The sequence below is a fragment of the Microtus oregoni genome, unplaced genomic scaffold (genome assembly GCF_018167655.1).
Source record: "Microtus oregoni isolate MIOR12 unplaced genomic scaffold, Mior012 000014F_ref0000157, whole genome shotgun sequence".
Classification (NCBI taxonomy): Eukaryota; Metazoa; Chordata; class Mammalia; order Rodentia; family Cricetidae; genus Microtus; species Microtus oregoni.
In genome coordinates, this window is record NW_024543073.1 from 36,810,889 (window position 1) to 36,828,995 (window position 18,107).

The following is an 18,107-nucleotide window of genomic DNA, read 5'->3' on the forward strand; positions in this document are numbered from 1 at the left end:
TACACAGTACAGGGTACTGTGTTCTGTGCCGAATTACTACACTTCAAGATTCCAGCATTATTTGTATTATTTCTTGTTTTGTAGTTTAGAAAACATAATTGTTGTCTTCAATCTATATTAGAGGTCAAGGAGGAAAAAATTCTAAACACTTAAAAGTCCTGAGTTAACTTTTCATTGGAGACTTTCCAAAGTTGCTGGTGAAGACAAAGCTGAGTGATGTCACTCTGTCCTGCATCCTCCCAGAGCAGACTGACAGTCCCATGGGAAGTAAATCAAACCATAGCCCCTTCCACAACGTGAATAAAAGTCAGTCAGCTTTCCTCCTTGGTGCAGTTTATTGCGGTTCTTAGACAGACCTTTGGAATTTTCCTGTGTTCTTAATGTTAGTTCCACTGTAGAGAATGAAGTAGAAATTCTGTAGACATAGTTTCCTACAAAAATGACCAGGAAAAAAAAATCACTTCTTCTAGTATATAAGAATGGAAAATGAATTATTGTTTTAAGTTTAACAAAAGGCTAACAGAGCCCAAAGTGGTATACTTCTTAGGAGGAGCTGTGACAACTGGGAAAGTAAGCTAAAATTAAATATGTGTGTTTTCATGTGTTTATTTGAAGTGCTGTAGAATAAAAATTAGTTCTGTGTGTTCCTGGAAGCTTTAGTAAGTGTACCCTACTTTTTAAATTGAAATACTGAGCCTGATCGCACTTTAATTTCTGATAGTACATTTGATGAGTATTACTTTGGCAATTCTATTTTTAGAACACATAGGCAGTGGGTGGGCTTTTGAATTTGTAGTGATCATTCTGAGGCAAATGTGAATGTGTTAATGCTAGGGCATATACATAAATATTACAAGAATGTGCTTGCTCTTTCTTGATGCTGTTATAGGAAAATGAATAGATTTACATGAAAAGAAAAACTTACTGATGGTTTTTGCAGCCCTTCTGCCTCTGATGAACTTGGGAAGAGCTGTCACTGTCGCTCGTAAGCCAGCAGAATGGTGTCTTCTCTGACTGGCATGAACTACTTACTGCCTCCAACCTTTATTCGGTAGCTTCCATGCCAATTGCATCTCCTGCTGAGGTAGACCTTGCAAAACTCAAAATGATTATTGTTTTTATATCAAATGTGGATTGAGTTAGAAAGGTCAGTTACAGACTTACTGACAAGTACCTGGTTATGTTAAACTGAACATGGAGTTGTTAACTAATGCATGTAAATTAGATTATGTTATCAGAAAATTCAGCTTGTATTTTAAAATGAATTGCAGTAGGAAAATGTATTTTGTTAATTTCTAAGCCTGTGTGAGAGAAAATATCAGGCACTAAATTGATCTGAAAAAGTTACATTGGTTCTGAGCATACTTTCTTCAGCACACTGATGAAGGAAGATTTTCAGAGAAGTGTTTTATAAGACTTTTTTAATATTGATAATCATTAGATTATTACTCTTATAGTAAATTCTGGTCCTGATCTTGCAGAACATATAGAGCTGTATGTTAACTCCTAACCCTAGTTTATGAGAACATGAGCAACATAAGCTGTATCCTTTTTGTTTATTAAGATATGAAGTTGTATGAATTGTTAGAAAATTCTTTGAAATTATTTGAATGAAATCTTAGAGATTTACAAATATAAGTGATTATTTTTTTGTAGATTATGGTCTCTTTGGAAGTTTTTTTTTCTCTTATAAACTGTTTATGGTATGATATATTTAAATACATTGTTGCTTTTTCTAGTGTAGATATAATGCAGTTGAACTTTTATCAGCCTGTTTTTAAACGTTTGAAATGCAGCTGTTAATCCTAGATAGGAATGGTTTTTCTTAAAAATATAATTCTTTGCTCTTAAAGATAGAACTATATTTGCATCTCTTTAAATACAGTGAACTCTTTTTATGTTTAAAACTGCTGACTTATGAATAAAAGCCAACTATTGTCAGTGGGACTATTGATCAATTATTCAGTAATCATAATGAAAGGTGGATATTCATACATAGCATGGAAATATTGAAATCCATTGCCTTTAACAGGTGTAGACCCAAGAAAGTTCCATTATTAAGCATCCATGCATTCTTCTGTCCAGTTAAAATTGATAAATGTGATCACCTTTCTTCTCATCAGATTATATCAAATAAACATTGATGGCCCATAAATAGTAATTATTGATAGAAAATGGATTAGTACTGTAGGCTATAAAAGATTTAATACTATCAAAAATAAAAGTTTAAAATACATTTAATACTTCCAGAGGACATCATTTGCACTGAACTAGAAATCTGAACTCCAACTTTTGAGTTTCCAGCTATCATTTCTTCTGATGGTAGATGAACTGAGATTACCAACATTTCTCTGTTCTTTTGTTCCCAAGTGAAAAGTCATATGGGGGGGGGGGGGGATCATTAGTCTTAAAGTGGTGACCAAAGTTAGTTTGCTGTCAGTGACTCACAGCCTCCATGTCAGATCAGCAGCCATGAAGTGACTGAGCATTATGTAGAATTTGAATAGGTTAAGATGTGCATTTTAAAAACAAAAACAAGTTGCAAAAATGAAACCTGAACAGGGGAATGAGGGAAAATGGTTAGAAAATGTCTGATTTAAAGGAAACAAGAAAGGAAATATTTCTAAATGTTGTTGAAAACAATGATTAAAGTTACTGACTACATATAAAATCATACAAAAAACTGATGTGGTAGTCCCCTCTGTGTGTTGTGATTACCATTAATAAATAAAAAACCTGCCTTAGCCTGTTGATAGGGCAGAAATTAGGTAGGCGGAGAGGACTGGACTGAATGCTGGGAGAAAGAAGAGTGGAGTCAGGGGATGCTATGAAGAATGCATATCCACCTGAAATACATCTCTGTGCATCTAGAAAATCTAACATGACTACAAGCTTGATTATTATAGATGACTACTAACATTTCTTAATTATAAATTACATTTTAAATGACCTGCACACAATACCTTAAGAGCAGAAATATACATATAATTAAATATTTTTTATTCATCTAATTTTTGTAAAATAGTTTATATTTGTTCACAGTACCAGAAGCCTACTTATTTGAAAGTGATACTCCTATTTGAGTCTCTTCTTTTACATTTATTTACTTTTATGTATTTGAGTGTATTGTGGGGGGGGGGGGCGTGCATGCCATGGCAGGCACGTGGATGTTGGAGCACAACCCTTCAGAATCAGTTGTACATAGGTCCTGGGGACTGAACTCAGGTCATCAGGTTTGGTAGTGAAGTCTCTATCCACTGACCAATCTTACTTGCCAAGAATCGATCTTGAAATGCTTTTAAAGTAGGCTAATTTTAAACTTGCATGTCCTCCATTTTTAAAAAATAGCTAGAGCTTTAAAATTTGCCATTTTTCTTCAAAGCAGGCTATAATTGCTATCATCTACTAAAGATCTTAAGTAGCTCAGTTGTCCTGTGTATTTCTTTGAGAGTGAATCTGACAACTCACTTCATGGTACCTTAGACAAGAGCCTCTCCAGTTTTCAAGTGGAAGATTGCTCCTTGCTCTTCAGTGGTAGCCCTTGCTTGCTAGATTTACAACTTTTGGAGGGGCTAGTCATAACATATAACCCATTTTTTTATTTTTATAGTTTTATAAGTGTTAATGAAAACAGTTAAGTGCTTTCTGAAGAGTTTTTACTTACTTAACTCAGAAAACAGGAAGTTATGAGGCTGGTAATTGTTTATAATTGCTCTATAAAATGGAAATGGAACCGTGTAAACTTACTTACAGCAGAATGACAGATAGATAGACGTAGCTGTCTACCGAGAGGGTTCTAATATTACCATGCCATTGTTCTCTAGGCACACTGTTGCATGCACCTACAGGATGAAGGCCAAGTGTAATTCATTAGTTAATCTCCAAATGCATAGAAACATCACAGCTTTTATTTGAAAAGTAACAAAAGGTAACTGTAACAGCCAGGAAGTATTGGTAACTCTCTTTTGGTGGGAGGATTTCTTGACTACCAAATAAAAGTATTTTGAATTAGCATTATAGTGCACAAGAATGAATGATACATACCTGTTTACTAATTGGTGTGTCTGGTGTTGGTTATGTAAATAAATGCAAAATGGTTTGTGCTTATTCCCATCTCCACCCCCAAAAAAAGTACTGGTGATTGTTTTTTCCTGTTAGATACTTTTGTTTTCCATACAAGGATTGAACCTCAGGCCTGATATTTATTAGGCAAGTAGTCTAGTATAGAACAATTGCTGGTGGGAATGCAAACTTGTGCAACCACTTTGGAAAGCAGTGTGGCGGTTTCTCAGGAAATTTGGGATCAACCTACCCCTGGACCCAGCAATGCCAACTTGGGAATATACCCAAGAGATGTCTGATCATATGACAAGGGCATTTGTTCAACTATGTTCATAGCAGCATTATTTGTAATAACCAGAACCTGGAAACAACCTAGATGTCCTTCAATGGAAGAATGGATGAAGAAAGTGTGGAATATATACACATTAGAGTACTACTCAGCGGTAAAAAACAATGACTTCTCGAATTTTGCGTGGAAATGGATGGAAATAGAAAACACTATCCTGAGTGAGGTAACCCAGACCCAAAATGATGAACATGGGATGTACTCACTCATAATTGGGTTCTAGCCATAAATAAGGGTCACGGAGTCTATAATTTGATATCCTAAAGAAGCTAAATAAGAAGGTGAACCCAAAGAAAAACATATAGCTATACTCCTGGTTATGGGAAGTAGACAAGATTGCCGGGCAAAAAATTGGGATCTTGGGGGTGGGGTGGGAGGGGGGTAAGGGGAGATGGGGAGAGAAAAGTGAGAAGGGGAGGATGGGGGAAACTTGGGGAAACGGGATGATTGGGATAAAGGAAGGTTGGATAGGGGAGCAGGGAAGCACATATCTTAATTAAGGGAGCCATCTTCGGGTTGGCAAGAGACTTGGACCTCGAGGGGCTCCTAGGTGCCCAGGGCGATGTCCCCAGTTAGTTCCTGGGGCAGCTGAGGAAAGGGAACCTGAAATGACCCTATCCTATAGCCATACTGATGAATATCTTGCATATCACCATAGAACCTTCATCTGGCGATGGATGGAGATAGAGACAGAGACCCACACTGGAGCACCGGACTGAAGGAGGGAGAACATGAGCAACCAAGTCAGGACCACAAGGGGTGCACCCACCCACTGAGACAGTGGAGCTGATCTATTGGGAGCTCACCAAGGCCAGCTGGACTGTGACTGAAAAAGCAGGGGATAAAACCGGACTCTCTGAATATGACGGACAATGAGAGCTGCTGAGAAGCCAAGGACAATGGCACTGGGTTTTGATCCTACTTCATGTTCTGGCTTTGTGGGAGCCTAGCCAGTTTGGATGTTCACCTTCCTAGACCAGGATGGAGGGGGGAGGACTTTGGACTTTCCACAGGGCAGGGAACCCTGACTGCTCTTCAGACTGGAGAGGGAGGGGGAGAGGAGTGGGAAGAAGAGGAGGGAGATGGGAGGCTGGGAGGAGGCGGAAATTTTTTTTTCAATAAAAAAAATTAAATAAATAAATAAATAAAAATAAAAAAAAGAACCATAGTCTCAACCTCTAAATAGCCTCCCCCACTTCTGAACATCCAATAGGGAAATTTTAAATAGCAAACAAATGAAATGGAAATGAAATTGGGGAAGGAGGGCTTCTTCAAATGGTTTTGGGCATTTGACCTTTCTGGGTATGTTCTGTGTGTTTCACAAGTCTAGGACAAATGCAAGAAGCATATGATTCTGTAAATTTGGTTAGAAATTGGAAGTAACCTCCTCCTGTCACAAGCAAGCCCCTTCGTGTAACAGGAAGTAGAACGATGTATTTTGCAGAATTGATCTTCAATGGACCACACATACAGTTTTTGTTTAGAGTTGTTGGAATCACTACTGTGTAAGAATATTTTATGGGGGATTTAGTTGTATGGATTCTGTTTCTCTGGTAACTATAAAAAAGAATCTTGAGAAAAATAATTGGTATTTTCTTCTCCTTTGCTCCCTTCTGTGATCCAGCTGTCTTTGTGAAAACTGGTGCTTGGCTGTTGTCCTGGGCGCTTCCTATAATGCAGAACACAATTAAAAATTGTAATCCTATGGCCTCTTTTCTGTACAAATTTAGCATTTCTTCCAAATCTGTCACCACTTGAACCCAGGCAAAATAAAATCGTTTAACTTGACTGAAGCCAGTTTAAAGCTAGCCACTGACCCCAGACTGAGCCATGTGAACTTTCCTCACTAGTAGGACTAACAGCTATCTCCTTCAGCTAGAGCTCAGGATTTCCTCAGATCAGTCTTCCAGAGAAGTCAGGTGGTTTCTCACTGGCTTATTGGGGCTGTTCCTTTTCTCTTTGAGGGAACATTAAAAAATATAGAGCAGGGAAGGCCTGCATTGCAGTTATTTTGATACATACAGAGAGAACATTGACACATATACTGAACTAAAGCTCTCTACCCTATTAGTTGATGAGAGCAGAACATGCAGTCCCATTGTCGCCTTTCAGCAGTAGTCCCGGGACTGGAGACTCAGCAGTTAATGGTACTTAACTTTTCTTGGAGAGCACCGAAGTTTTTCTCAGCAGTTCATAATCTGAGAATCCATTTCCAGGGGATCCAATACCCATTTTTGGCCTCTGGGCATTGTATGTATAGTGCACTTTAAAAACATGCAGACAAACACTGGTACACATAAATACCCTTTTTTCACTGCATTCAAAGATACACAGATTTTTTAAAAATTGTTTTTACAAAAATATTGGTGTAGTACTACACACAGGATATTTTGTAGATTTTGTTTTTTATTGTTTTCAGCTTAGAATGAAAGATTGAACAACTTGAAATTAGAGAACAATTATATATTTAGTTGTCTCATTTTGTGTTTTTGTTTTATGGATGTTTTGTTTTTCTTTTCCTTTTTACTTTTAAACCAGAAACCCTAATGGGAGTGGGGGGGAATGCATGCTTTTATAGTGTTCCAATGTAGAGATTTTCTTGGTGTGTTTCAGCTAAAATAACTTCTCATGTGCCTGCCATTAGACAAGGTACCATTGGGTGAATGTTGAAAAGGAGTGTAAAAGAATTCTCACAACAAAAGGGGGATACTTTCTGCTGCTGTTGTCATTGTTTCAGTGAGTTACAGCAATCAGCCTTGGAAAGAGAGTTATAAAAGTCATTTTTATTATATTTAGGTGGCTTTAATTCAACCGAGCAGTTAGGAAAGGCTGACTCCACATACTCTAATCAGATCAGTGACTAACCATCTGGACACATAACATTTCAAACTCCAAAACTTAAACATGCTTTAATAAGAGCAGAGGTTTTTGCTGTTGTTTTGGTTTGTTTATTTTGTTGGGGGGGGGGGGGGGTTAATACTGGCTAGTTTGTATTTGAAGCCACCAAGTGCCTTCTACTTTTCTTCTGAAGCTGAGCACCAAAGCACTATTACTGAACAGTATTGTAAGCAGCCGGGCGTATTTAAGCTTATAAGTTGAATAATGCTTGCTATATTTCGGCGTCAATATTAGACATCTTTGGATTTTGGCATCAAAGTAGAAAGTCCCCCCCACCCCACCCCATGGCCACTGGATAGGATTTAACTGCTCAATTTCAGCATTCGCCTGTTCATCCCAGCACTTGGGAGGCTGATTGTAAGTTAGAGGCCAGAGTCTTGTTGAAATTTAAGGAAACTTCTAAAAAGTTACTTTCATAAGCATACCATTTAAATTTGTCTGTTTACAAATTTGGTTTAATTATACTATTGATACACACATACACTATAATTGCCCTTCTCAGGTTTATACAGTAGATACACAATAAATGCATCACAGGTCATGTAAAAAATATTTTAACTTACATTATCCTAGTGCATAGAATGGCTCAAAATTAATTTAGAATACCCCTCCCTCTCATGAACCCCTAAGTCTGAGTCTGAAACTAACAAAATGAACTATTAGGTAACAGTGTGTTGAAGGTTACAAAAGTGCAAGATATCTGAATTATCCCAGTATATGGTGGCACAATCCCTTCTCTGTAGAGACTTAAACATTATCTACCACTCGTTATGTGATCTCAGTGGCAAACCAAAGCATCTTACCAAAGTTCAGCTTGGTGAACCAATAAGTTTATCAGACTAACTTTGAGAAGATGAATGAGGGGTCACCTACAGAAGCATGGATGACCCCAAAGCAACTGCACTGAGAAGTCTTGACCAGTATGAATTATGCCTCCCCATTCCTGCATAGATGTGGCTCCTTTTCAAGTGACCTGCCTATATACTCTACACCTCTTTAAGGTCACAGGTACTTAAGGCAGAATTGCATCCAGATTGCTAGAATCTTGCGCTCACTGTTCCTCTATGCCCACTCCTTTTTTGAGGGATCAACTGTAAGCGTGATTATGATGGTCTTTAACGGGTTGGCACAGTTGATCTAAGGAATATGGCAGTTGTCTTGCCCAGAGGACAGCATTATACAACAATTACGGTAGTGTGGAATGTAAATATAGACTGTTGAGCAGTTCACAATGTCTGCTACATTTAACAATGCAAATAGATGTTGGGCCAGGTTCAGTATAACTTAGAACTTCGCTCATGTAACTTAGAATATTTGTTTCAGACTTCTCTGAAAACCAAGCTGTACAGAGAAACCTTGACTTGAAAAAAAAGAAAAAGAAAAAATCTAATTTGTGGTTGAGAATTTAGCTCAGTGGTAGAGCACTTGCCTAGCAGAGGCTAAGTTCTGAGTTCAGTTCTCAGTTCTAGGGGGGAAAAGCAACTGAAAACCAAGGTATCCTTCTTAAATATAAAAAGCACCTATACATGAAAATCAAAAATCCTACGAATGGATCAAACAAATCCATTATTCATTTGGCCCTGTAATATATATATATTTGTTTTCTGAAAGTATTGAGGGCTAGCTTGAAGGTGACTTTCTGACTCCAGATAGTTTTCTCTGCTTCACTGGATGCTTACTGTGCCAAAGGTACTGAGTTTTCACTGTAGCCAGGGTTTCAATATGTTTCAATAGCCCTGCTCAAATGTTTCCCCAAGTGAAGTATCACTAATGAACAAACATGCACCCAGTACCCCACTGTGCATTTCTTAACTCAGAAAAAAATAGTGATTTTACATAGAAAAAATTGTTTTCTTTTGTATTTAATGAAGTGAATATGTAGTCAACATTACTATCGAACTAAGCATCTGAAATCTTACACAAGGAAACAAAGGAAACTCAGTCATCTGGTAATGGTCCATTAGGTCCATCTAAGTTAGAGAATGGATGTCAGACTTAGACATTTGAGTAGACACAGCACAGAACATCAGTCTCACACAGGTGTAATCAGAACTTAGACCAAAGGATTTCATCAATAAACTCGTAATAGGCCAGCTTCATAAAGTAGTGTGTTTTTGCAACAAACAGTGATGGGATGCAGATATAAGCATGTCGTTTTAAACATGATACCCTAGATAGAGCATGTTGAGGTGAGGTCAAAGCCTTTCTATAGAAAGGGAATTTAGTCAACATTCTTCCAAGCTTAGTGTATAAACATCAAAATAGTTCTATTGTAAGAAATATTATTTAACAACATATTTCTAAAATAAAAATACTTTAAAAATCAGCTTTGATGAGATTTAAAGAATTTCTTTAGAGTGAAATATATATTTCTGCTTTTCTACATTGTCCAGCACAACCCCCACCCTCATCTCACCCCAGTTATTTATTAATAGCAATTAATAAAATAGTGCAAAATATTGCAGCAATTTCCATTGAGTTTATTCCTTTAAAAGTCAGTGAAGACACTCTCATTGACTGACCAAGTATCTCTGCAGAGGTAAATTCCCTTGATAGACCCTGGACTTGGTCTTCGGAATTCACTGTTAAAGTATACAGTGTGGTTAGAGAAACATTTTTAATTATAACCACTTTAAACATTTATTTTACAAAACAGGCTTTCATGCATTATCAACGTTCGTCATAAATGATGTGATGAAGCACTGGCCTTTCTCTAGTCCACTGCGTTCTCCACATTAAAGCTCACTAATAAGAAGCATGTTAGTAGTCTAATGGAGAAGCATTATTTTTTCAAACTGTTTTTTTCCCCCTGTGAGGACACTTAAATTTACTTTTTCAGATATACAAGGGCATAATTTGATACCAAATGCAGTATGGATTTACTTTGCTAGTATATTTGACAGCTAAATCGGCTTACTAATTTGCTAACTCAGTATAAATTAAATAGTGGTATATATAAAACCCCTGATAATCACTTATAAACCTGGCAGTATTAATTTAATATATTTCTGGAGAGATTTTAAGGTTTTGGATGGAATGATTGAAGGCTTAAGAATTTTATTCATAGAATCTCAGATTCTCTTAAGGGATTGTGTATGAGGACACAGCAGAATATTTGAATGTGCCTGTCCTCATGAACTTAAAATCAGCCTTAGCTATACATGAGTAACGTATTTACACAGGAGTGAAAGTCGGGGTGTTATACTGAAATGCAACATTTCCATTATTCAATGTTTGGGGTTTCCCCTCTTTTGTACATTTTGTACATAAATATTAAAAAAAAAACTAATGAATTGCATTTCAGATAAGAAGTCGTCACATAACCAAAAAAAAAACACCTAAAATCAAATCAGCATATATATTTTATGTAGGGTTAATCATAGTACAATTGAGCATTTAATCTGATATTCTAGTTCTTTCACTTGTAATTCGAGGAATGTGCTTCCAGTTTTATAACCATTATTTTTATTCTTTCAGTTGGTTGTAGCTAACAAGGCTTCCACACTCCACTAGTTAAAATCCTTTATCAAGTTGAGTCTGTACAATGGAATTATATTTTCAAAGACATATGCCTTTGTACACTATTTACAAATTTCTCGATCATGATAAAAAGAGAAAATAAATAAAAAAAAAGAAAGAAAAGAAATGCTGCCGAGGCTGCAGGGTTTTTCTTTTATCTTTCCAGGCGTGCTGGTCCCTCAGTGCTGGGAGCTGGCTAGCCAAGGGTGTTTTTCTTCCTTTTAAATGGGCTATGAGAATGGTCTGGTTTCAGTTCTTGGTACTGCACCTGTTTAAACAGTTCAGAAAAAGACTGGTCAGGTGGCCACTTCCTGGCAAAGAAGGAAAAGCTAAGGAATGAGAGACTGCTTGGGGAGGGAGGTGAAGGGGAGGGAGTATGCTGTTCTAGAAGCCAAGTGGGAACTCCAGCTGGTACAAAGAGCAGCAGGGGCTGGAGGCAGAGTCAGGAGGGAAATCTGCCAGAGAATGCCTGAAGCTCATGTGAGCTTTGCTAACGGACTGTGACTGTTACTGACTGGAACATGATACAAGGAAAGAAAATCTATCTCTTTTTTTGAAGAGCTGGATAATGATTCTTTGCAGTTTGTTTATTAAATACAGGCTTAATCTTCACCTAGCCCATGGTTGTATATATAGAATGAAAAACTTCAACTGAAACTAATGCAAATTGTGATCACTAAACCTAATTCAAGGCTGTGATTCAAAACCTTTATTCCACTTTGAAATCAGTCTGTTAGTACATGTTAAGTCCAAAGGATTTGTGAGATATGCTATAGTATTTCAAATGTAAACATTTTCTCCCTAATCTAAAATATACATTAACATGAGTCTTTAAAATGTATTGAATTTATACAATATGCACAAATAGCTTGTAATCACCATTTCGCTTCCATCATCTATATCTAAAATAACTCTGTTTTCTCTGTCTCTTCACAAACTTAGCTGGGCTTGGGGTACATTCTCCTCAGAAGCCATGTGATGGCTGACTCTTGGGGTACATTCTCCCCAAAAGCCTTGTGATGACTGACTTTCAATCTTGTGCTCTCTGTTCTTTGTAGGTTTTTCTAGATGACTAAAGTCCTGCCAAAAAACTGCAATGGGCTTCATTGACTTTTTTTTTCTCTTTTTTTTATTATTATAAATTTTCACCTCCTCCCCTCTTCCCATTTCCCTCCCCCTCCCCCCACCCCCCTCCCCCTCCCTCTCCAGTCCAAAGACTGATGGAGAATGTGATCAAACCGGACTCTCTGAACGTGGCTTCATTGACTTTTAACAGACACTTCTATGGCCTTTGACAATGAAGTGTCATACTCCGTCAAAGCAAGCACAATAATAATGAATCTACATACCACTTGTACATCTGAAGGAACTCTGGAAAGGAAGTCCAGTAGTTCATTGTTATCAATTGCATATGGACTCCGAAGCTTTTTTGTAAATTTATTAATACCTAAAAAAGTGACATTTCAAACATTATTGAGTTCATTATTGAGTGTGGAGTTAGGCAAAGCACATTTCTGGAGAAGGCATTATGGCGATTTGAACATCAACTTTGTGCTACCCCTTAGCCTTAACAGGGTGGCCTAGTTAGTATAGCACCTCCTTCAACTTGCCCAGCTGAACTGCTGCTTGCTTTTCCTGTGTACAACTGAATAGCTTCTTCCCAGTAGGTGAGGTTTGGGGGAAACAAAAGGGATCCTAGAAGGGATGGATATACAGTGTCTTGCCTGAACAGGTTCTCAGGGTTGCAGTCCCAAGACGATTTGCTTCATGTTTAGGCATGATGAGACTTACCTGTCTACATTTCTAGGTTGTGATTGTTAGGTAATTTATTATTTTTCTCTTTTCCAAAGATATTTATTTTAGGTGGTACTGTTATAAAGCAAACTAAATGTTTAGAAGTCATGTGATTTGATGGTTGGTTATTGTTTAAATTGAAATGAAAAATATTGCCATAAATTTTGGGGGAAAAGTATTCAGCTTTGCATTAAATCAACACTCAGATGCAAACTGAGGGATAGACTTGGGATCTCAGCTCTTAATGGCGTTCCTATACAATGAACTTCTGTCACATTGGTCTTGGTCTCTTTCCAGCCATGTGAGACCTATGTCCTGGATTTCTTAACATTTTAGCTGTCACCTATCACTAAAATAAATAATATTTTTTGAATTTTTTCATTTGATGAAACAAGGCTCAAAAACATCCTGTGAAATTATTTTTAAGACAGCTAGCCACTGGGGCCATACGGATGGCCCGAAACACTCCATAGCCAGATGGAGCCTTAGGCTCCAGTTTCAGAGAAGCTGAGTGAGGAAGGTCAGTGGGGGGAAGGATTTTTTGCCACATGGCAATAGAAATGGTTCTGCAAGTCTGAACCCATATCCTAGGAAGATATGGTTATTCTTTACCCTAAACTCTTTGGTGAGATAGTATCTGCACTGACCATAAGAGAAATGAATGAAACATTAGGGCTTAATAGACTAGAATAGGGTAAAATTAAGATCAAAATTAAAAAGCCCCATCTTTTGAATAGGAAAACTGGTGACTTAATTGAATGGTAGAAATTGGGAAAGAAAAATACAATCACTACTTCCTCTGCCCTCCATCCAGGGGCTAGAGGCAGTACTGGAAGGGAAAGTGGAAACATGGGCCAAAGGAGAAAGAAAACAAGAATATTTTTATTATTTAAAAATTGTGTGTGTGTGTGTGTGTGTGTGTGTATGTGTACACGTACCTCAGGAGGATAGAAAAGAACATTGGCATAGGTGGTTGTGTGGGTATTGAGAACCAAAACTGGGTCTTCTGCAAAACTGGTAAGTATTCTTAACTGCCAAGCTAACTCTCCAGCCCCGAAATGGGAATCTTAAAACTAAACTGGATGGAGACTGTTGTTCTTAATTCACTTTCTTCAGGTATATTTCTTTTAATGATTTGGGAGGCAAAAAAAAAACTCTGTAAAAAATTCCATTATTTACAATATAAGCATGTTTTTTTTGGGTCAAGGCCTATTTTCCATCCTTGTATATTTTTTTAAGTTTAGGAATCCTTGATGTATGTGTTCAGTGACGAGGGACAAATAGAAAGTGTTTCTATATGGTGTTGCATTATAAGGATTGAAGATTGGGTCTTCTAAACCAAAAAATTCAGCAAGAAAGAAGAAAACTTCAGTTCCAGTTCTTCATAAGGCAGAATGGGCTCTCGGTCAGAGGGACGGGACAGACTGCTGGAAGCATGTGGCAAAATCGCATAAATATTAGGGGGGAAATCTCTTTTAAAGTAGACTTTTCTAAAAGCATTCTTACTTAGTAGGCTTTGTGGTTGTTCCTAAGGAGCCTGTAAATGCTGGTAAGGCTTTTTCTGAGTCCTAAAAGTGACCTTTTAAATGGGCAGCTGGTACTGTGTTTACAGACATCCACAAGATAAAATACCGTAGCAAAAGGTATATTGTCCTAAACGTACCACATGGCTTAAAGTGCCTCCATTGGCATTTAAGTGGTAAAAATAAATCAGTGATATCTAGACAAAGTTACACTTTGATATATGAAGAATCTGTACCAGTACATGTTTATAGTATGATGGGAGCTGTGGTGCCAGATAAGAAAAATGCATTTACACTGGGACCTAAATCTCTATGCTGTTGTGATTTTTAACTGACCTGTCCTTTTTCCGTCATGGAGTGCCTACATGACCATAAATACAGAGCACTGCTGATGCTATAACTCATCTCTTAAAAACAGTTTGTTCTTAGCTGCTAAAACAGCTGGAGTGTTTGTTGTTATTTCAAAGGCTTTACTTACCCCAGACAAGCACAATGTACCGCAGGGGGATGAAGTACAGAATGACTGTGAACACACAGAGGGCTACAATGGCCAGCCAGCTTAAGAATGGGACAGTCCAGTTGAAAGTACTGAATGGAAAAGTAACAAATCAATAACGTGAGCACTTCACAGTTTTCTAAAGGAGACTTAAGATAAACATGGTTTTGAGTAACAGTTGACTATCAGAGAACAAAGTTTAGTCATAATCGGTTTCATTCATGAACTCAGACCCAGGTAAAGGATCTTGCTACCAGCCCCACTAGGTTGTCCCAGGAATTTCATTTTCTGAAATCATTACACAACTTGGATACCTCCATACATAGTAAAAATATTTTTTTCTGCTACTAAAACTAGTACCCAACCTTCTTTAGTTTTAAATTTTATACAATAGGGGTCCACCACTCATCCTCCTAAAAACACCATAGGCCCATGCTGGGAATGGATGTTTCCAGTACCTGCAACTCTTGGAGCACTGTGTGAGCCTTAAATTTTAGAATTCCTTTTAGGAACACTCCCTTTCTGTTCAGCTTTGTAGAAACCAGGGAGGGGGTGTTGGGATTCAGGCATTATGCTGGCCTGCCCTTTAAGAGACAAGCTCCACCCACTCCTCCCCCCCCCCCCCCAGCCTCCCCTTCTCTCCTCCTGTGCACTTCTGAAGGCACAGACAGGACTTTCCTGCTTCTTCACTTTTCTCTCTCATTCCCTCTCTTTGTCTCTCTGTCTCCCATTTTCTCTTCCCTTCCCCAAATAAAACTCCTCACTTAAGCTGTCTGGATGATACTGTCATCCTCCCTGGTTTGAAGGTCTCTCTAGCACCCATTTACAACAAGGAAAAGGAATCCAAATAGGGGGACTAGATGAGAGCCGGACAGAGCTGGTGGGTCTCCAGCGTTACTACGCTGAGACTGATAACAGGAAGGTGATGAGACAGTAGTGGACACTGACTGGTTGCCTAACAAGCTAGTGAAGAGAGCTGGGAGCTAGCAGGTTCTGTTGGTGATGAGATATTCACTTGTGTCAGCACAGTGTTACATAATCCTCAGTAAAGGTGGGCCCCAAATTCAGGGTTTCATGCCATGCTCTAGCGCTAGGCAATGGGGCAAGGGACGGTTATTATAAGAATGCAGGTAAAAGAGAGACGGACATACTTAGTCTTTAAAACTGTGAGACAGTTGCATAGAAATACATTTAGAGGTAAGAAGGGGATTATTTTATGTAGCACACAGAAAAGTTGAAACTCAGCATTGATTTATACATGGAAATGTAGGAAATTAAAAACTATACAAAAAAAATGCATTGTCTTTGAACAGCACCATATGAACAGCACCATATGGTGACTCATACTTTTGGCTTAAATAATTTGTTCCTTTTAAATTCTGTGTGTGACCAAGGATCTAAGTCTACAGAAGACTATTGGTCATGAATAATAAAGGCTTCTCCTGCTATAGAGCAGCATTTCTTAAACAGTTATTGATAATTGTTACAGGCCAGTTATCAAATAGCTGGCTATTGTGAGGCCTCAGTATATCTTGAATTAATAGTCAGTTGCTATCAATACACTATTGTATTGTTTAGAGAAAATATTCATTTCAGAAAGTATATTAGTAACCAGTATGGTGGCACATGACTGGTCCCAGCACTTCTTTGCTGTCTCTTTCTCTCTAGATCTACATCCTAAATGTATTAAAAAATAAAATTATTTAAAATAAAACTATGTGAGAATAAAAGTATAAATTCCAGCTGGGCATAGTGGCACATGCCTTTAATTCCAGCACCGGAGAAACAGGCAAATGGGTCTCTGTGAGTTCAAGGTTAGCCTGGTCTGCATAGTGAATTCCAGGACAGCCAGAACTATATAGGGAGACCATGTCTCAGAAAAAAATACGTTGGGGTGAGTGTGTGTGTGTGTGTGTGCTCCTTACTTATATATTATATCTCAATGAATCACATTCCTTCATCAAAGGGAGGTGTAGTAGCACACGCCTTTAATCCCAGCATGTAGGAGGCAGAGTCAAATAGATCTCTGAGTTACAGGCTAGCCAGAGCTACACAATGAGAACCTATTTCAAGAATAAAAATAAACACAAAAAATATATACACACATAAAACCAAACAAACAAACACAAATAGGATGATCAGCGGTGAAGAGTACTTGTCCTTGCAGGGGCAGCTTTCAATTCTCAGCTTCCACATGATGATTCCACCACCTGAAACTCCGGTTCTAGGGGCTCCAACTCTCCCCTAGGACAACCATGGCACTAGGCACACATGTGGTACACATACATACCACGTACTTATAATACTTGTAATAAATAAATTACTTATAATAAATAAATCTTAAACGTACTTTTAATTATGGAGAATTCTTTTATAATTGAAAAAATTCTGTGATTTTTTTTCCTAAATGATGAAATGTGGCTTATTTCTTGACAATATTAAACTTGGCAAAAGTCTAGTTAGACTTATACAGTACAGATGTCCTGGTTACCACCTTTCCATGACTTCATATTCTTTTTAAGAACAAAGTCGTTATGAAAACGTATGCTGAAGTGTAGGACAGTGCTGTACCTTTAAAGCTACAGTTATAACTTCTTTCCCACCAATATATTCTAAACTTCAGGCAGGAAATTGACAGGACCATCATAAAACCAAGTATTCACGAAAACAAGAGGAAACTGAACAACATCATGGAATGGTGACGTGTGCCTGACAGAAGGGCGCTGCAGCCCTCCCTCTGGGTCAAGCAGGCTGCCAGCACAACTCACTTCTTTATCCTTTCACCAAAGGAGGCCACGTCATCTAGGATATTCTGCACACTGACACAGACTTCTTGGATGGCATAGATTTTGTTTATAAATCCTTTTTTTTCACCATCCTAAAATACAATAAAGAAAGAAATTCTGTATGAGTAAAAGGTATATATATATTGGTTCTTGCTTGATTCTTTGGACAGTCCCTCTCTTGCATTTTTAACATTAAGTGTGCTTCATCTCTATATTTTTGCAAATGGATATTTGGAGCTCATGAAATTTTCAGGAAAAATGACAGGAGAACTGTAACCCAATGGATGCAATCCAAGAACCCTGAATTCTGTTGCTCAGAGGAATGGAAACAAGGAGGTAGAGACAGGAATAATTGCCAAAGCTAAGGCAAGACTCACTTAGCAAGCCCAGTCTTTCTCTTCTTCACCAATCTCCTCCCAGGATAAGACCTGATGCCTGGAACTTACTGTGTGGGTGAGCATGACCTTGAAGCCTTGATTCTCTTCTACCCTGCTAAGTGCTAGGACTCCGGGCATGTTCTTCTATCACACCACACTCTTATGTGGTGCTGTAGATCAAACCTAGAGCCTTGTGCATGCTAGGCAAGCACTCTAGCAATTGAACTACAGCCTGGACTCCAACCCGCTGTCTTGATCCCACAACCTGTACACCTTAATTGGGTCTCTGCATATTTTCTTGTACTT

General features: G+C 38.0%; 1 protein-coding gene across 3 annotated transcripts in view; it reads right to left on the reverse strand.

Annotated features, from left to right (window-relative positions):
- Positions 1–6,912: 6,912 nt before the first annotated feature.
- Mctp1 (multiple C2 and transmembrane domain containing 1) overlaps positions 6,913–18,107 on the reverse strand; it is a 573,552-nt gene continuing 562,357 nt past the window's right edge. For all 3 annotated transcript variants that reach the window (XM_041663341.1, XM_041663343.1, XM_041663342.1), the window contains 4 exons: positions 17,407–17,516; positions 14,621–14,730; positions 12,175–12,272; positions 6,913–11,093 (listed from right to left, as the gene is read on the reverse strand). In XM_041663341.1, coding sequence (XP_041519275.1) covers positions 11,022–11,093; positions 12,175–12,272; positions 14,621–14,730; positions 17,407–17,516 — 390 coding nt within the window. In that variant the 3' untranslated portion in view covers positions 6,913–11,021. The remainder of the gene's footprint in view (positions 11,094–12,174; positions 12,273–14,620; positions 14,731–17,406; positions 17,517–18,107) is intronic.